At 43.5% G+C, this 21,004-nt stretch overlaps 1 protein-coding gene across 8 annotated transcripts in view; it reads left to right on the top strand.

Moving 5' to 3' along the window:
• The window catches only part of TENM4 (teneurin transmembrane protein 4), a 1,677,033-nt gene that overhangs the window by 1,600,846 nt on the left and 55,183 nt on the right, over positions 1-21,004 (top strand). For 7 of the 8 annotated variants that reach the window (XM_084535211.1, XM_084535210.1, XM_084535214.1 and 4 more), the window contains 5 exons: positions 6,367-6,634; positions 8,794-8,937; positions 9,961-10,210; positions 12,889-12,909; positions 20,041-20,273. In XM_084535211.1, coding sequence (XP_084391337.1) covers positions 6,367-6,634; positions 8,794-8,937; positions 9,961-10,210; positions 12,889-12,909; positions 20,041-20,273 — 916 coding nt within the window. The remainder of the gene's footprint in view (positions 1-6,366; positions 6,635-8,793; positions 8,938-9,960; positions 10,211-12,888; positions 12,910-20,040; positions 20,274-21,004) is intronic. The other variant, XM_084535217.1, reaches the window with a different exon arrangement.

Below are 21,004 nucleotides of genomic sequence, written 5' to 3'. Positions count from 1 at the left end.
CTTTCTATCCTTCTTTTACCTGTTTTGACCAAATTGAACAATAGTATGCTTCTGTGTCTTTCCCTCCCCCCCTGCTTCGCTGAAAAGAAGCACTCCCAGTTTGTCTCCCCATTTTTCAGACGTCTGGTAGGGGCACACACTCACGAGCACACACGTAGCCAGGTTTGTTTCTCCTTATCCCTCAGAGATGGAGACAAAGCACTTGCGGCTGGCAGTGCAAACCTACATTGGCTTTGCTTCTTTGCCTTCACCTTGGAAGGCAAAATTCACCCAGGAATTCAAATGGGACCCCGTGCAACCTGCAGCAACCTTCTGGCAGCCCTTTGGCAGTCAATACTCTAAAGCACAGTGCAAGGCTTAGGAGCTTCTTATACTCATGCTTTTCTTCTGCTCAGGAGCAACTTTCATCCGCTGGGCATTACAGACTTCAGTGGGAGGGTACTGGGTGTGAAATTCCTTGGGTTTTGAAGACACAGCCCTCAGTCTGCAAAGCTGCTGGGGCGTGCAGTCAGCCAGGGAAAGGCCTGGCAAATGGCCAGCACGTGGAGCACCTGGGTTTTATTGCGTTTCATGACACATGGGACGGCTGAGCAGAGTGGGAGGGTGGCTTTTTATTCCTCATCCCCATTTTCCTGGTGTTTAAGGACATATGGGTCACATAAAGTAGTTGTAACAACCTGCCGTGGGTTCAAAGTATTTTGCTGAGTGGAAACTGAATGATGCAAACAACTCAGTTCCCCATCCTCTGTAAAAATACTCACTTCTACACGTGGATATGGCAGAATTCAAGCTTTCCTTTCCTGGGCATGTTATTCCCTGGGTTTTAGATGCCAGCATTCAGAGTGTCCTGGGTATTGCTTTTAGTGACAAATAATAACCTGCCAAGGTAGAAATAATAACAAGTGTAGCGACAAATTGTGTGCTTCCTGCTTGACTCCATTGGGGTTTCGGTAGCATTAATGAGGAGAGAAGTCACTTCATATCTTCTAATTGTGGAATACCAGGTACTGAACCAGGTACTGAACAAATGAGTCTAGTGGTCTCTTTACGTTTCCCTCTGGGCCATATCCCGTGAACTTTTCCCACACTAATTTCCAATTAGAGGCCCTGGGTTTGTCCCAGCTTAATTACTAAATAAGTCTCATATCTTGTAATGTCCATCAGATTGCAAATTCTCGGTTCTATTTTCACGTCTCTTTTTCTTATTCCAACAAGCACCATGAAAGGCGATGTTCAGTGCTGAAAGAAGCAAATATCTGATACAGTGATACTATAATCATAATCTCACTCAACCTCACTCATTATTTGGTAGGGTACTTGTTAGATTTTGTTAATTATATCTATCGAACTAAAACATTCTATAATTTCTCTTCAATAACAGTGTGTCTGTCTATTGACTGTGAAAGCGGCCAGGGATGTAGATCATAAGCAATGGTTCAATACGATTTCCTGACTATAGATGGGCAGGGCCATTTGAAATGCCCTGCAAATATTGTGCTTGGTCTCCAACTGGCAATTCAGAATAATTCTCCTATCAATGTCTTGCATTACATCTGCCAAACCGTTGTGAATGTCACGGATAACGTGGACATCCCAAATGGCACTGGACACCTGTAGTTACGGAATGTAATTAAGTGGGATTCATTTTGAGATTAAGGTATCTAAATCAGGTGTTCACCTACAGTCGTCTGGAGGTGTGCTGGATGTTCGAGCTCCCATTAAACCTGACAGAAACCTAATCAATACTGTCAGCAGAGCCTACAGATCAATTAAACTGACCATCTTGAAGGTATCAGATTGCCACTGACAGTATTGGTTAGATCTCTGCTGACTATAATCAATGCTTAGATGCCTAGCTCATATACACACACTTATATGTCAACATTTGGATTTAGTTGCTGGATTTAGATGCTTAAACTGGAATGGAATCCCACTCAAATTAATATGGCAAGACCCACCTTCTGAAGAACCTCCTTCTTCCTTTTGCCAACGGAGAGACCTGGAAGAGTATCTTTGAGGAGGCTCCTAACTTTTAGGTTCCTAAATTCCCTCATACAAGATGATGAACGGTACTTTTCCCACATGCCAAATGATTGAACCCAAACCTATAAAACTGTATTCTTCCTCAAATATTGACAGATGAAGGTAAAAGAGTTTGTGATGCAGGAGTCATGGAAGAGAATCTGCAATTGTAGCAGAGTCCTGACCGTTCTCAGTTCATAAATGGACTACTTTTAATTCCTGCACTGGGTATACATAGAATATAAAATAACCTAGCTGTCAGCCACTGCAGCTGCATTTTATAATACGCAGTCCACGTTAGAGAAATGTTAAATATAATAGTAAAGAATATAGCTGGGAGAAGTTGACAGGCAGATGGCAGGGCTGGGAAAGGGATTTTGACAAGGTAACGGAGTGGGCAGATAGGAACCTCATGATATTCAACAAGCACATGCAGTGTCCTCTACATGGATGCATTCAAAACACGAAGTAATACATTTTAAGTGTTTGATTCAGGTGCTTAAACATGGATTTAGTGCCATTTAAGATGTCTTGAAGAGCCCCTTCAGACCTCCACCTGTAGCTTTAGGAAAGTGGAGATCCCAAGAAGTTCCATGTCAGATCAATCATCCCCATGCAGAGGTTTTGGATACCACAGGACATCTCAAAGGCACCAGATGCCTGTGCTAAGGTCCCCGAATCAGGCCCTAAATGCCTTTCTTTCTCAAAATTCCCCCCGAGCATTTCAAAAAAAAAAAAAGACTGATAGTTTCTTGCCGTGTATACTGGCAGAGTGAAGAGTAGCTGTAAGAAAAACATGTAACCCTGCACACAGAAACAATATTTTCTACACTGTCTCATGCAAAGAGTGGAAGAATTTGCTGCTAGCACAAACATAGATCAACATCCAGGTTTGAAGGGAGCAAGGCAGTGAAAATTACTAAGTGGTGAAAATCCCTCATAAGTCTGAAGCTCCAGCTCTTCTGCCTGACCTGGTGGCTTGACCACTTTTGCTTAGGTTGTGATAAACTCCAAGAGCCCTAATCTTGGACACAGCATATGAATTTGTCTGGGCAAAGCAGCAATTATCAAAGGGAAATAAGCACATCATTACTTTTTGTGCATTCAGGGTATTTTGAAGCTTATTTTTCCCCCTTGTCCCACCAGCGTCCTATTAGATTATCCTTTCCCCACCCTACTTTGTTGCTAGCTTAGTTCTGCTAACAAACTACAAATGCATTTCGGGTAATCTGAATTACCATTTGAACCAGATCCTCGAGGAAGCACCCTTAAACACAATCCCTTGTGCTGCTCAGTGCCTTAGTACGGCTGTGCTGACCCTTCCTCTGAAATGGTAGACAGCAGAGACAGATCATGACAGAGAGAAATAATTATTTCTGACAGGGATTTGAACCAGACATGGCAAATAGTACCTCAGTGACAATTATTTCTGTCTGGCTTTTTCCTAAAGGGGTTACATATGAAGACAGATTTGATACAAGGGACCACCTTTACTGCAGCTTGGCTCAGCTGGTCTCTGGTTGAGCCTGGTCCCAGCCCAGCTTGTTGCTGAGCTCCGAAAATATATTTTAAAATTCCTGGGTTTTCCCAGTTCTGTCATTTTTCAGCTTTCTAAGCGCTGAGATATGTAAATTAAAAAGGCTGCATTAGAGAAAGTAAATATTTATGAGCACAGTGGAACAGCACTTTAACTTCTGGATGTGTCCGTTTGTCAAGTGCTGCAAGCCCAGAGGTTGTAAGTTATCACTTGAAAAAGTGTTAGGCCTTGGATAATAGCTTAGAAGAGGTCTTTTCAGGGGGCAGATTACAACATTTGTCGTTATTTATAACTCTAACTAGAAAACCTGTAAGAGATGAGCAAGTTGTCACATCAGGGAATTTTGCTGCTTCCACACAGAAGGAATTGAGTGTGGGAGGCGCAGAAGTGGCTTGGAGAGCCCCAGGACAGCTGTGATCCCTTCCTGATGGGAGGATCTCTTGACCCACCTGCCTTCCAGCCTCCATGCCCTTAGCATTATGAAAGCTGATTATTGCTGGGGAAGTATTTTCATAGCTCATTTTGGGTCCAGCACATGAAAGTATTGCAGAAGTGGTACAGGAGAGAACAGAGCTAGTTATGACCTCCTGACACATCCCATTATCAGACCAAGTTTTCAGGCTTGCTGCTAAGCTTCTACCTTCATCTTTCGAACTTTCCCAAAGGTTGCCAGCTTGTGCTGAAAGTGACCATGTTGGGTGCTTACCTAGGGATGAAATTTTCTGAAAAGTAACAGCTAATTTATTTTCCCAAAAGAACTGAGAAAGAAATGCCCTTTATCACCATTTTTCACAGGAGAATCAGCATGGTGTAGGGGATGTACGCTGCATTGCCTTCCAGAAAATGTCCCTGCATTTCTCCAACTAAAAATAAATAATAATAATGCTAAGATCTGATTATACTTTAGCAGGTAAATTACCTGAAAATCCCATCTTTAGTGAGTCTCCTCTATTCTCAAAGCAGAACGGGGTCAGACAAAACTTTTCCTGCTGTCTTTCAGTCTTCTGTGAAATTCTGTACTGGAGTGGAGACCTGTGAGGTGAATGTCCCAGGCAGTCAGCAATATCCCTACTGAGTGGCTGGAGGAGAAAACGAAGCAACTCACCTGGAATACTAATGAATTTAGAAAAGGAGGGGAAAGGAGAGAGCAAGGCAGGGGAAAGATGTCAATGGTGGTAGGTCAGGCCAAGAGCTTCATTGCGTAGGTAAGATCGGAGGGAGTTTTAAGCAAACATCAGAATAAGTAGGAACGAATGTGAGGGCAGAAGATAAGGGTCAAGACACAAGGGGAAAAGAGGCTAGAGCTAGAAAGGGCAAAGAGGACCAGAGGTGAGGTAGGAGAGGACAAGTTACAGGGAAGGAGAGAGAGGTCAAGGGGAAAAACTGCTATGGGTGAGTCAGAGAGGTTGGGAGCATGATTAGTGACATGGGAGAATGGCAGGTTATGGGCAAGACTGGGGAACATCCTTGAGGATACAAGACACATACCAAGGGTTTGATATTTTGTTGGAAGAAAAAGCCAAGAGGCAAAGATTAGCAACTACAGAAACCTACCAAGATAGCAGAAGAAATGGAAGCTTTACTGTTGGGCTGGAGTCATCTCAGACACCAAGCTCCTTTCGCCATGAGTCCAGGGACTCCTTTTAGCAAAGAGTCTTATTGTAAACACCGACTTAAACAAGATACTTACTGATAAACTCTCAACTCACTCTTAGAATCATAGAATCCTAGAATCATTAAGGTTGGAAGAGACTTTCAAGATCATTTGGTCCAACCATCATCCTACTACCAATATAACCCAATAAACCATGTTTTCATCCATCTGTAGGCTGAGCTTGATACATTCCAGTTGCTGTCTCACATAAAGAGCAGCTCTACCACCTCACCTTCCTGGCCTGTCTTTCCCCAAAGGCACGTAGCCATCCATGAGAGCATTCCAGTCATGCGAGCTATCCCACCATGTCTCCGGAACTGCAATCTGATTGTAGCCCTGTGACCACACACAGATCTCTAATTCTTCTTGTTTATTCTCCATGCTGTGTGTCTCACTGTATGGGCAATTCAGAGAGGTAATCGAGCATGTAGGTTTCCCAGGAGGGGTGAAAAAGGATGTTCCATGTGATCCATATGCAGTGCCACAAGAGGCACCCCAACTTGAGCCATGTTTTGCTGACTACCCTCTCTCTGTAACTCTCCCCTTCTCAAATCTTTCATAGTTTAAAGCCCTCTTTACGGGCGTGGCCAACCTGTTGGCAAAGACACGTGTGCCACTTAGTAAGGTGGATCCCCTCTCTCCCCATCAGCTGTCTTTAAACAGGGTCCCATGGTCATAGGAACCAAAAGCCTGTTGCCAACACCAGTGGCACAGCCAGTTATTAGCTTGGAAAATCAGTCTCCTCCTTCTCCCATTCTCCCTCCTCCCTGAAAGGACTGAGAAAAAAATGTCTGAGCTCCCAAATCCTTTATCATCATCTCCAGAGCTCTAAAATCCTGTCTGATATTTTCCAATTTGACCTTAGTACCATTAGTGCCCACATGGAATAGCCACAGAGGGTAATAGTCCAATGCATGGAGAACCCTTGGCACTTTACACTCCAATGTAACAGAGATGAAGAGGAGGCATTCCTGGCTTCCAGAAATAACTCTATAAATTATAAATCTGATTTCATAATTGATGCCTACTAGGTGTGCTTCTTTAGACGTGTCTACCAGAGCATGTATAAAGGTGTGTTTGATTAATTGCAGCTTCACTGCCGTTTCCTGTCTGCTCGGAGCTGATTTAACACTCCTGGATTGCTTTTCCACAGGCTCTACAGGAGGAGATTAACGTTTCCGGTAGTAAAATAAAAGTGAGTTACCTGAGCAGTCGCACAGCTGGCTACAAATCAGTCCTGAGGATCAGCATGACCCACCCCACCATCCCCTTCAACCTCATGAAAGTCCACCTCATGGTGGCCGTCGAGGGGCGCCTCTTCAGAAAGTGGTTTGCAGCTGCTCCAGACCTGTCCTATTATTTCATCTGGGATAAGACAGACGTCTACAGCCAGAAGGTGTATGGGCTTTCGGAAGCTTTTGGTAAGTGACCCCAGGGCCTGCATCTCTTTTTAGAAGCAGCCGAGTGGCAACGCACAAACGTTGTCGGAGACTGTTATGGTCCAACTGCTAACACATAAAATGGTCCCTGCTGGTTCACTGCTGTTTCCTTGGAGAGGATTGGGCCCAGCTGTTCAGACAGCACACGTTTTCCCAGCAGATGAATGCTTATCTGTTCTCTGGCTCTTGGCCCAGCATACGTCCTGAGCTGCTACCATCATACCCATGCAGAAGGAATGAACTGGGACTAGAGGCATTTGGCTACCTCTCACCTACAGCTGAAAGCTGTCAGCACTTCTTTGAAATAAATCCCTAGGACTGAGTCTTAATCTCTTCCCCTCCTTCTGTCTGACCTTCAGGATTACCCTGATCTCCTAGTTTCCTATTTATTACCTTTTTAAGAATGTCATCCCAAGCTGGGATGCTCTAGGCATGGTGCTCTTCTCCTTCGTACCTTATGCAGCCACTTGCATCTGCAAAAGGCTGTCAGAAGCTGCAGGGCAGAAGATGAAAGGGCTCTGCAAACTCTACGTGCCACATCCACAGCACCAAGCAGTATGGCCCATGCCTTCCGTTCTGCAGGGACAGAACCTGAAGTCCTCACAGCAGCAGGAATCTGTGCTGTGGTTATAATACCCATGCAGATACACACTTCTTTCCAGTTCCTGCTGCCATCCCAGACCTCACCTAGTGAGCCCTGTGCAATGATGGTGGAAGGAAGAGGGTATTTTGAGTGTATAGTGAATAAGGTGATGCTGCTCTGCAGCTTTTCCTTCCCGGCTGATGAACAGCCGGGGAAATTTATGTATAGGTCTTTAGCAGGGTGTAGACTGGACCTTTCAGGATGCCAAGTCAATGATATTAGCAACATGGGAGAGATCCCAAACTAACAAATAGAGCTCTTGTTGATAGAAGGATTGTTCCCTGGTGCCTTATAGCCCTACAGAAGATAAGTCTTTTTAGAGGAGATGTTTTCTAAGAGGGAGAAAAGGTGTCTTCCTTGTACTCTGCTGCCTCGAGTAGGCTGGGTGATACAACCTGCTGAACCTTACACAGTCTGGAGCGCAGAATAAGCAGCTTGTCTTCATATCACATACTGAAATATTATGTTTACATGCTCTTCAAGATGCTAGATGAGCAGGTGATGCATCACTCCATGATGCAGCTCTGCAGCCCCAGGGTACACAAGCAAGTCTGAGGACATCAGCATTCAGGCTTCCACCAGCAGCGTGGAAAATATCAAGTCTTTATTTCCTGAACTACAGCTTCCCCTGATACTGTGTGAACCTGAAAAGGGTGATATTTGATGGGGGATCTTGAGTTCACTTAGTGCTCAGCACTTTTCAGGATACCAGACTTCTTTTTCTGGCAAAAAAAAAAAAAAAAAAGAGCTATATAATTGCTTTTCTTTTGATCAGAACTTACATTTCTGCTCTGCTCCAGCTGTTAGTACTGAAAAGATCTGGTAGGGCAGAAGAAAAGCAGACCAATGAAACTGGGTCTTGTGCTTCTGAGAAAATAATTATTCTGTCAAAACCGTGATTCTCCTTTTACTGACATCATTTTACTCCTAAGTAATTCTGGTACGTTCAGCAGAGTTACTCCTGAAAGACTCTGATTAGACATCATGGCAAGTCAAACTGCATTTTGCTGTGTATCTTTTTGACATTAACAATGTCCACAAGTCAACCTGGTGTGAGACTGCTGCCTCTGAGGGATTCACTGTCCCTTGCTTCATTTGTGTAAGTCTTTACTTTCCAAGTAAGGCCATGATTTTAAGCAAATTCCTAACATGCAGTCTTACCTCAAAGATAGCAGACAGGAGTAAAATGCTCCCATTTAGGAGCCCAGCATTATTTTACACTCTAGAATAGCCATTGTTTTAAGATATGTCTTTAAAACAGTGCCTTTTAAATATTTAGCACATTTGCCCAACATCTACAACTGTGTTGACCTTTTTAAATGCAGGGTGGCCTTTAAAGTGGGAAATATTAAGACTCCACATTATGATGATGACATTTTAAATGAAATAGGCAGTTGCAAGTACATCTTGCCCCCGCTCAGCTGAAATTCTGCGTGTGCTGATTGTGCATTTCCAAATTACTAACCTAGGGAGTCTTTTGTTTCTCTCTTGCTCACAGTTTCAGTGGGTTATGAGTATGAATCCTGTCCTGACTTGATCCTGTGGGAGAAGAGGACGGCTGTGCTTCAAGGCTATGAAATTGACGCTTCCAAACTTGGAGGATGGTCCCTGGACAAGCACCATGCCCTCAACATACAAAGTGGTAGGTTGACTGTAGCACACAGCAGGAGAATAATGCTGTGTTGCAAGGCCCAGTTGCTTGTCATCATTAAGAATTCAAGAAAAGGAAAGGAAAGAAACCTGACCAACACAAGTACTCTATCACGTATGCTACCAACAAATTATTTATAGTAATGTATATTTAGAAGTAATTTTGTGTGTGTAAATCAAAGAGGAGCTGACCATGGTGAAGCAAATGAATGTCCACAAAAAATATAAGCATCTCTAACTTTGTATTGTCTTAAAAGAAGGTGATTAACAAGGAATTTATTCAAAAATAAATTCAGTGTATTCAGATTAGACCTACCATTGGCTGTAAATCCACCCAAACATATCCTGCAGCATGCAAATGTACTTGCAGAAATGAGAGGTTTTGCGGGTTATAAAGGAAAATGGAAGGTGCCAGAGTCCTTGAAGGGAGATCAAGACTGCATAAGGAAGGTTTGGAGGCTGATCAGCTTCCACTGAACACATTCAAAGGATGGAAGCGCTGTCTCTCTCTGAATGATAGCAGTGGTATGGGAGCAAACATCTAAATTCATCCCACACCACTGCTGAAAACACTACACTTATAAGGAACATAAGCAGAGCTCCTTTGAGCTTTGCAGATGAAACATTTCTCTAGAGAGTGCACCATGGTTTTCTTGTCTCTTATCTTTTCATGAGCTATGTGATTTTTTTTTCCCTGGTAGGCTGCAAATTACAGGGCAAAGAGGGACAGAAAAGGAAGGTGAAAATTCATGAGATGCTGAAAAGTGTATTTCATTCAAAAGCAAAGACGGTCTTGTTCTCCCTATGTACTTTTATGTACTTTTATTTTGCAAGAAATGTAATGGGGCTGTAAAAAAAATGCTTACTTCAAATAAGGGGGCCCTCCTTGAAACCATCACAAAAAATACTAGGAAGGATGATACACCCCCTTGCCACTTGATAGGTTCCCCAGCTGGTATCCTGCAGTGCCATTGTGTTACCCTTAATTTCCTTATTACTGTTTTTTTCTCTCTAGGCATCTTGCACAAAGGAAATGGGGAAAACCAGTTTATTTCCCAGCAGCCGCCTGTAATTGGAAGTATTATGGGCAACGGCCGTAGACGTAGCATTTCTTGTCCAAGCTGCAATGGGCTTGCAGATGGGAACAAGCTCCTGGCTCCTGTTGCCCTAACATGTGGGTCTGATGGAAGTCTTTACGTCGGAGATTTCAACTACATCCGAAGAATCTTTCCCTCTGGCAATGTCACCAACATACTGGAGTTAAGGTACACTGTGCTGCATGTGGCTGTTATAATTATGCCATTACATTCTGCATAAATCTTGCATAACCAAAATGAGCAAAACTTTTAATAAGAAACACTAAAACAGAAAAGAAAAAAGAGCTGCCCAGATTTGCCTCTTCTGCAACTCTGCTGATTTTGACTTACACCAGAGAAACATCGGCCTAGCAAGATTTCTTCCAGAATTGAGTCATATACCAAAAATATTGTCACATTTTTGTGCTGCTGAATCAAACTGTGTTAATGTCTCCCCTTCAGTCTAGTTAGAGACCAGTGGGAATTCTTAAAATTAACAACCAGCCTCCGGGATAACCTACACTTGGAAGGACACAGCACTGATGACAATATGTAGAGGTTAATCAGGACAGATGATCATTCATACTTAAGACAGGATGATCACCGAGGGAGTCACAGATTCAAGGCTTTTTTAGTTGTTTTTGAGGGACAAACACGTATCAGTTCCCTGCAGTCTCCAACTGAACAGCTGTGTCAGGGTGAGAATGTAGATGGATCATCTTAAAACAAGTGAAGCATTTCCTTTTACCCTAAATAACAAAGGAAAAAAAATATATAAGGAGAAATAGTGAGGCTTGTTAAGGAACATCCATTAAAAATAAGGAAGGGGAGGGAACATTACAAATTGATCACAAGTTCTGAGGAAATTAAATAGATTCTGACTGAAACAAAATTTCATATTGACCTCCGTGGTGATATTTTTCATTTGCAAAATTTCCACAACAAAAACACTTACCCACTTCGATGCACCACAGCCTGCTTCTGGACCTTTCATGTGGCCAGATGAGACTCACCCCAGGAACAGCACTGGAGTTAAACCAGTGTTTCTGAAGGAGATCTCTCTGTTTGAAGGACCTGGCCTAAAGTCCTGAGAGCTCAATATGAAGTTAGCATTGTAGGATGGTTCGCATTCCCATTTAGCTCTCAAGGTCTGGCCTGAAAGAGAAAGAAAGTAAAAATCTCCCCGCTATACTCAGCTTTAACAACCTGTCTTCTGGGGACAAAAGTAAGGCCCCATTTCTGCCAGGACTGTCATGCAGAAGGCCACATTACAGCTTACTAGAGCAGCAGGATCCCATACAGCATTTTGTATTTGCATTTGCTCCACAAGGCTACAGGTGGAAAATGGAAGGGCTGAACTGCAGCAGAATTGGTTTCTAGGATCCTTTTAGTCCCTCATTTACAAACACACTATAGGCATTAGGTCTGCAAGACTTTGCTGAAGGCCTAATTTGGCATGCAGAACTGTCACTGTAGATCATGGAATATGAGAAAAAAATCCAGACAGCTAACACAAGGCTGACACTTACAGAATAGGTGTCTTGCTCTGCCCACAGAAAGACCACAAAATCAGGATTCATTGTGTGAGGAAGCCCACAATGACATGTGTATAGTCACATCCCAGAGGGCTGGAGTACCTTTTGAGTAAATAAGCGAAAAGCTGATTCCTGCTGTTCATTTATTTGATATACAAATACATAATCTCTCTCATATTTATAAGGGAAGAAGATGGAATAAATCTTCTGTGCTGGTCAACATTAAAGAGTATAATATTCTTCCAGTGCCAGAAAGTTATTTTAATGACCAAAGGTGAGATTTCCAGAAGAGCCTAGGTGATTTGGGGCCCAAATCCCACTGCAACTCGCTGGGATTAATATCTCATTCCCTGAAGTACAATTTTGAAAACCCGATCCCTGTTTCATTGTCAGTGGAAATACCAGACCCAGCGGAGGTTTTGCAGAGTATTTCCTGACTGGAAAAGAGAAAATTGGAAGCCTTGACAGAGTGGCCTTGCTGGCTTTTGCGCAGAGCCACAAAGTTAAATTTACTCCAGATTTAAATCTGCTGGAACGATTGCTGCTTCATCTGTGCAAACACTTAGGTTACTGGATCTAATAAACATTTCTTCACTTTGGTGTGCTATAAAGTAAGCGAGTTCAGATGCAGGCTGACTAAAAGCTGGGGAGGAAAGCCATTGCTTTTGTACTAAGTGGAGTTTGCTTGTGTCTTCTCAAATCAGCATCTCTGCAGAGATTAACACCCTCATGATTTGGCTTTGGGGTTGGATTTTTTTTCCTTTTTTATTTTTATTTTTTTTTAGAGTGTAGTGTTCTGTTGCAGAGAGGAAAGCAAATGCATTGTGGGTCACAGATAACTGCAGCATGGGTATAACCGGCTCCATGAAAAATGGCCAGCTCGGCATAATTTCAGTCTTCTGGGTTGGAGTTCATGAGTTTACAGCAATGAACTGCCACCCACAACTATGCAACTGTTAAGTTATCTTTGCAAATCACAAGGTATGCTTTGAGGATAGTGAAAAAAGCCGTGAAGATATCTGCATCTACATATATTTAGCTTGGCACTGCTCTGTATGATAAAGTCTGCCTGGTCCTATCTTTTGCATAAGTGGATAACTCCAAGCAGGTGAGATCACACTTCCTTTGTGATATGCAGCGATACATAAGTGAGCTCACTGACAAGTAATATCCAATATAAAATATATCAGTGTCATTCCAGCTAAGTCTTTATTTATTATTGCATTGTATGATACAGTTACTGTCAAGTTTTCAATCTGCTAATAATGCTTCAAACTGAGCCGCTAACACCTCATTCTTTCTTCTATTCCCTGCTTTCCTGTCTTCTGTCAGAAATAAAGATTTCAGACATAGGTAAGCCAACCAGTGGAGAATTCTTCTGCCGCTCCCTGTCTTGTTGCATGTTGTTACACAGTAAGCCATGAGTGCCATTTCCAGATGATTCAAGAGGAAATGAAGCTGGTGTGATTAAAACTGGCGTAGGCGATCAGTCATCAGAACGGGAAGCCATTAATCACCGAGCAGAATCACACAGACTTCTGCATGATCAGTTGCAGTTGCAGACAGAGGAAAGATAGGCATGAGAAGCAGGGTAACAGGAGGAGGAGGGTGGAAGGAAAAAAGGGTGGGAATTCAGCAGGTAAAGAGAAGGCACCGCCAGGATACAGGTCTCTTGGAGAACTTTGATGGAGAAATAATCTTCATGGGGTGAAGTGTCTTCCCTTTGAGTTTTGGGGAGTGCAATGGACAAAATGAAGGGCCAGATGTACCCTGGCATCATTCATCTAGGGAACTAAGGTTTTGTAACTCTGTCGGCTTACGCTCTTCAGAGAGAGCCTTTGCATTTTGTGAAAGTGTGTCAGGCTCAGATAGGAGGTAGTGCAACTCGGAACCTTAGCCAGGAAATGCAATAAAAAAAAAAAGAAAAAGAGTAATGACAAGAAAACAACATTAAAGACAGACTCCTAAATTGGAGCTTTGTCACTAAGAATATTTGTCACTCAGGTTCATTGGAGTTGCAGTGGGTTTGATCCAATCAGTTGCATTCAGGAAGATGTCAACCTCCTGTCACTGCCTGTGTTTGCAAGGACTTCTCTGGCTCTGACAAGTTTCCCATCCTTCTCCCCAGATGCTTTCTAAATTAGAAGCTTAGACTGTGGAGTTGGGTGGTTTTTTTTGGTTTAGTTTTCTTTTTGCATTTGGGATTGGGGATTTTTTGTGCTACATGCTTTTTATTTACTGTTTCTTTGATTTTATAGAGGCTGTGCAAAACCAGAAATGTTCATTTTATCTGCATGCCTGGAAATGCAATAGAGTAGAAAGTGTTTTTTTGTCTTATTGCCAAAACATTAATGAAAGGCTGAGCTTCCCCTGTATAATGAACTGGCCCAAGGGGTCTATTAGTTGGGCTGGGAGGTTGGTACACAAGACCTTTGCACTGACTGTCTTCATCAGGCTGAGTTCCAGACCCCAGCTTCTCTTTCACATCATTCGAAGGCAACAGAAAATCTCATTTCTCTTTGGATCAGCCAGGTTGTATCCTTAATGACCTAGAAATACACAGCCACTAAAGTGCACCTGCTTTGACAGTGAAGGGCAGCAGCTGAAGAGCTGTTACAAGAAGAGTTTTTATATGTGAAGGCAATCACTGAGTCAAGATATACGGATTGGCCACAAATGCTGCAGATGCCACCAGAGTTATAGGAAGTTGGCAGGGCTTCAGCCTGTAGGCAATTCCTGAAAAATAAGAAATGAAATGAAGGCAAGCCAAGGCATTTCTACTCCAATGCAGTCTAAAGGGAACCAGTAAGGGTGGAGGAAGAGACGAGGAGCTCTAGATTGCATATTCCCATATGAGACTCCATTAAAGGACTCATCTATGTGAGTTAGCAGCTGTTGTGTGTCATTTGCCATAGCACGTCGTGTTAGGAAGCCTGTTCATCCCTGAGCCACGAAGAAATGAGTGGGTGTAGTCCTAGCTTTGAGCTCCAGAGGGCCCAAACCTTGACATCGTTGGCAGGCAATAATTGCAGTGGGTGAGATCCAAAGGAGCAAACCTCGGTGGTTTGGAAAAGCTGCAATCCATATGCAAAAGCTTCCTTGTTTCAGGGAGAAGGATCTCTGGAGTTTGTTCTCCAGAGGTGCTAGAGCTACTGACCAAGAGGCTTAGCTCTACAGTGCAGCATAGGTAGCTGAGCTCCATCTCTGTAACAGCCAAAAAGGCTGTGGGCCAACACAGAAACATCAGCTAACCCAGAAATCATCGTGAAATAGCAATGCATCCCAATTTTTCCCCCATCTGTCATTCAATAGTAGATGAGTATGAACCTATTCCCATATGTCTATGTGTATGGACCTGTCTTGATGGACCAACAGAACCTAAAGACCTTTTCCAAGCATGGCAATAACAATTTGCAGTTAATTGGCATTACCTTTTCTCTGCAGGAACATGGAGGGCAGTGAGGCATTTCTGTCTTGCAGATGTGCAAAAAGTGGCCACACTTAAAGCATATTCTTCCTTTGTTGTTTCCATCCTTACCTCAGAAAGACAAATCTACAATTAGTGGCAAAAAGAGATGCCTGAGAAAACTGCCCAAGGTTCGGATCAAAAGTCCTTTGCAGTCCGTGGGCTGGCTTACAGCATTGCTGTGAAGTTTTATTACCCAGCCTGCGACACCAGAAGAGCTTTGGGCATTGCACACAAACTGAAAACACTAAAAGGCCAAGTGTAAATTCAGCTCACTGCACTGTGTGGCCTCCTTATGTGCTAATCTATTGAATGTCACCCAGGGAAAGGAAAAAAAAAAAAAGACAAAAAAAAGACCAGTACCTCACACAAGCTATAATAAAATCCTCTGTTTGCGAGCTGCAGGGTGCTTAGCATGGAGCCATGGAAACAGCCCCTCTGAACAAAAACTCTTGGCTGCAGGAATTCAGCAGTTCTTTAGTCACCAGCAAATGCATGTGGCCAGCGAGGCTCAGAGGGGAAGAGGGCAGCCAGCACAGAAAGTGTTACGGAGGTGATTTCATGTGCTTGAAACGAAGACATCAGATCCAAAAAAGCACCGGAGATGTATTCAGATCAGCCATTATGGATAACTAACTCTGGTGTTGTGACTGCTCCTCTCAGTTGACCTCAGAGCCACGTTGCTACCATTAGCAGCAGTTGTCCTTTAGAGGAGGTAGGAGATGGCCTCGCATCTGAAAAACTAAGATGCAGGTCATCCCATAAAACAAATGGTGAAAATGTTAGATGAATCGTACCTCAAAAGTTGCTATTTCTCTCCATCAGCTGTAAAAGGAGTTAAGGCAGCTGGTTGGTCTGTAAGCATCTGCCTTGCAGACATCTGAAGCTCAGTGGGATGAACAGAAACCAACAAAAAGGTGCAGGCTGCTGTGCTGACATAGGTAACCTGCTCAATCCAGGGACCATCTCCTCTTTCCCAGCTTTGTTCCTTAAAGACTGGCTTCCCATGCTGGAGCAGGAGGGTCCTACAGACCATGGGCTTTGTACCCAAGGGTATGATGACAACCTTTGCTCTACACCTATCGTTGTACTACAGAAGGAATCCAGCTGAGTGCCACGACTGCCTATTCACCCCATTTTTTATCACTTTCCTTCCTCATGTCTGTGTGCTAGGAATCATGTAAGGCAAAAGCACTTTCAAATGGAGTTGGAATCCCTTAAGCTATCTGCAGAGCTCCCCAGATGGTGCTGGCACTATCCTGTCCTAAGAATGAGAATGAAAAAAGGAAGGGGACAAGGCAGATGAATGGGACAGCCTATACGCAACCCCAACTCACTTGGGTCACTGTGAATTCGAAAGATTTCCTTGTGCTTTCTCAGCACATCAAGTATATAGGAAAGTCATTTCACCTTCGTTTAACTTTGGTTAACTTCTCATAACTTCTGCTTATGAGACTGTTCCCAGTGATTACACCATTGTGCCTGCTATTACCCACTAAAAAGCCTGTTTTCAGCTAGGGATCAGCCCACCCCATCCCAGCAACTTTGTTTTGTTGCTCCGGGGAATTAAAATATCAATGCAGTGCTCAGAGTTTCTTCTAAAAAAATCCTAATAGCAAAAGGAATAATCTGAATAGGAAATCAGCTCTCTCCCTCCACGGCCCGTTTCCAGTGGTGGCAATCTCAATATGGGGGATAAATACTCTAAGGCTACAAAAACTGTAACTGATTGTCTTCTGAACAGTAAAAAATCCCGCCTTTTGTTTTGCTTCTTTATCTAACTGAGCAATGAGAGGGGATGAAAGAAAACAAGCCCAAAAATCTTCTCTGCTTTGCCCCAGGCAGATTTATTTCAGTTGTTGCTCAGCTCAGTCCAAATTGCCACTTGGATTTGCCTTCTGATTGTGATTTAAATAAAAAGCAAAGCCTCCGTGTTCCTGGCTCCAGTGCTCATGCGTTACCACAGATGAAGGGAAGCAGGTTGGGAACTTTTACAGATTTTTTTTTTTTTTTTTTTTTACAGTACTTTCACAGTATGTTTATTTAGCATCTCTCATCCTGAAGGATCTCAAAGTGTTAAACAAAAGCTCCAGCATCTAACGCTTTGCGGTTCATGCGAGGGCAGAACACGACACCTTCCCTGTACAGTGGTGAAAACTGTTGGCCAAAGCTGGTGGGGTAAAACTGCAGCTTGTTCATTTTTCACAGTTTGCATTTGAACAGCCCTGCTCCAAAGCACTCCAGCTTAAATACTCCATCACGTAAGCCATCCAAGGAAGCCTTCCCACACACAAAAGCCCCGTGCACGGAGCAGTGAGTAGGAGACCATGATAAGCCATGCTAGTAAAAATAAGTCTAGTTGATAAAAATGAGCCAGTGCTTCCTATTGCTCACACAACTGAAAAGGCAGAGCTTGTGTTGGGGCTGCCCGTGCCGTTAATAACATCAGATTTAGAAAGGCAATCGTGCCGTAGGATTTCACTATCAGCTCACCAGCTGAAATCCAGAATAGGTTTTAAGTGACCCGAGATTATTACTGTCCCATAGGTAGGTTAATAAACAGAAGTTTCTCTCTCCACCTCTTCCAAGGTACATTTGCTAGTAAAGATATGTGTGTCTCTGTGGTATCCAGCTATGCAAAGGATTAAATAACCACTCAGAGCTCATTTTTTAATTATAAATGCATAATGATGCGAACTGTGAATTCACCCCTAACTTTTTTGAGGAGCCTATATTCAGGAGCACATTAACTAACCTTGGGATACCAGCAGCTACTCCAAGTATTAGGTTAATGCAACAGTTTTACGTAATTCAGGTAGGAAGGGCTGCTGAGCTTTTCTGCTGGATGGTTATTTCACTTGTACCTGGTTCTGTGATCGGTGGTTAAAGGACACCGGTATTCACTTCAGCACTCATTCTACACAAGAGCTGGAATTAGAAACGAGTTTAAGATCTCTCTCCTTCACAGGTTGTATTCAACAAAAAGTCCACCAGAGTGAGGCTGTGAAATCCAAAAATAAATTACAATAATAGTGCTGGGAAGGGGAAGCAGGAACCCATAGTTCTGCAACCATTTTTTTCCATCTTGGAGAAATCATTTGAGTTTGCCCATCTTCACATGGCCTGCTGTAAGACTCAGCGAGAGCTATCTGCACTTTCCAGGATGCTAAAGAATTGCAAAGTGCCATTAAAAACGTCCTCCTTTTGTCCACCTCCTGTGCAAAACAGAGATTAGGAACAGCTCCAAAGCTGACTGATGCCATTCAGCCAAGCTTTGTTAGGACAGTCGGCGGAAAATGCGAGGCCCTGATCAGGATGGAGGATGGATTCCCACCGGGAACTTCTTCCACTAGGGCTGAAGCCACTTGCTTAGTGTGAGTGACATGCAGGTAAATGAAATAATGCCCTCCCAGCCTGCTGTCGTTGGGACGGAATACAGATGGAGACTGAACTGTCAGGCTGGAGCTGTCTTGAAGGTCAGAGCATTTTATTTAGCAAGAATCAGTGTCATTTGTGGAGATGAAATCTGTTCAGACTTTAATAGGATAAATCACAGGGGATATTCTAGAATAAATCAGAAAGGTTTTTTTCTTACCCCCCACACCCCCCCAAGTATTAAGCGATTTGAATGAAGAACCAACTTATGGCTTTTTAAACCTGACAATAATTCAGTGGGTTTTATGTGCCTGAAGAGGGGTTAATTTTCCTAACATAAAGGTTGAAGGAGGGAGGAAATTTCTTAATACAGGGGACAGAGTTAACTGTGATTGACATTTGGCTTTCTAAGCAGCTTCTCCTGGAACATCGCACTAAGTGCAAAACATTGAACTATGGCCCGTACATTTATTATGAATTCTAGCTAGCTGATGGGTTTGGACATTTTTGAGGTGTTCTGTAGAAAAGGAGAGAATTTTTCATACTTCTTCTAATTATGACTTAGCCTTTCTGAGAAGGAAGGAGCTGTGTTTTCAGGCACCAGGTGCCACACGTTTCATCTGTTAGTTTCAGGCTTAGAGCAGATGCAGCTCGATACATGCTGGTAGTACACACTTAATTTCAAGAAAATAAAGACTTACCAAGCCAGAGATAGAATCCTTCAAAGAAAAAGATCTTCAAATTGTGTCTAAATTCATCAGGTTCCTAAAACAGATGCTGGTTTATCCATTTCTTTAGTCTTTGGCTCACTTAGTGCTGTGGCCAGGGAACTAAAAAATTATCTTTCTGCCTGCTCACACCATTTTCTCAGCCACCCTTTCTTGGGTTCAAGGAAGCAGTGAGTTAACGAGGTTTAACAGGGGACTGACATTCAGATCCCTGAGACCTTCTCCTAGTTCGTGTTGTTACTTAGGGCAAAACGTGATGCTCCAAGGACCGTTTTGTTTCTGTCTTCACTGAGACCCAGCTGAATCCAGTGGCAGCAAACATTTTATCTCCACCAGGACAGGATAGGACTCTGGGGTCTTTGCTGAAGTCAGTGGGATTTATATGCAGGAACACCAGCTGAGCCCCAGTGCAGTGATCTTCAAGAGTACATCTTCAAGGGCTTTACACTTGGTTTGCTTTGGGGTTTTTGTCCTGGGGTCCTTCTCGGGAGGCCAGCTGTATTTATTTTTCACTTTGTTTTCTAGGTTTAGTGTCCTGTGCTTTCCCTTCACTGTCTGGCACTGCACTAACACCAGTTTCAGGGCTATGTCCATGTTAAATAAATTAACCCCAGGCATTGGAACTCAAGCTGTAGCAGTTCCTGGCACGAGTTTGGCCAGCGAGCCCTTTCCTTTGGCAGCTGGCCTCCATGCCAGAGAGTGCTCCCAGCACAGCGACTGGTAACAGACATAGCTCAGAAACCTGCTGTGTTAACACGTCTCTGCTGAGGCTGCAAATACAGCACTGCTGCACTTTCCCAGTCTGTCTGCCCCGTGCATTTTTCTCCTCTGAAGTTCTTATATTGCTTGTTGGTGTAAGGAAACAAATCATCCGAGTAATAATAATAATAACAACGTTATACCCTTGTTTTTCAGCCACAGCCCAGCTCATAAGTATTACTTGACCACAGATCCAATCACCGGCTCCATCTACCTCTCTGACACCAACAGCCGACGTATCTACAAAATCAAGTCAACCACATCAGTGAAGGACATTGTGAAGAATTCAGAGGTGTTGGCTGGAACCGGAGATCAGTGCCTCCCGTTCGACGATACCCGCTGCGGAGACGGAGGCAAAGGCACCGATGCTACCCTTACAAATCCCAGGGGTGAGACTTCTTCTCCACAGGCTTTTTGGGATCTTTTTGAAAGGGATTTGTTTAGTAATGATGGGGACGGCTCTCCTTTCCTATCAGAAAATGCCCCAGGACTTTGCAGGCCTTCCCAAGCCAACCCACAAGCACGTCCTAAGGGCTCATCTTTGTAAATACAGAATTATAGAATCATAGAGGTTGGAAAAGCCCTCCAAGATCACCTGCTCCAACCACCCCCCTACCACCAATGTCCCCACCAAGCCCTGTCCCCAAGCACCACGTCCAACCTCTCCTTGAACACCCCCAGGGACGGGGACTCCCCCACCTCCCTGGGCAACCCGTCCCAAGGCCTGACCGCTCTTGCTGAGCAGAAATGTCTCCTCATTGCCAACCTGAGCCTCCCCTGGCATAACTTGAGGCCATTCCCTCTAGTCCTATCACTAGTTATGTGAGAAGAGGCTGACCCCCAGCTCCCCACAGCTTCTTTTAAGGTATTTGTAGATGCATCTCACTCTCAGACAGTCTTGGTCTTCGCATTGAGTGGCTGGGACAAGTGCCAAGCCAGAGGCATGTAGAAATGGAAACATGTGCAAAGAGCAACAAAATAAATCCACCCATCAATTTTATACCCACTTAATTACTTCTGTTCCTTACCAAATAACAGTGTTTGGTCCTTACCCCTCTGGGTAGGATTTGCTTATGTTCAGTTCATTGAGGCTCTCTTTGCATAAAAAATAAATAAATAA

Source organism: Aythya ferina (genome assembly GCF_964211825.1).
Source record: "Aythya ferina genome assembly, chromosome: 1".
Classification (NCBI taxonomy): Eukaryota; Metazoa; Chordata; class Aves; order Anseriformes; family Anatidae; genus Aythya; species Aythya ferina.
Note: the sequence above shows the minus strand (reverse complement) of the source record. Positions and strands in the feature narration are given on the sequence as shown.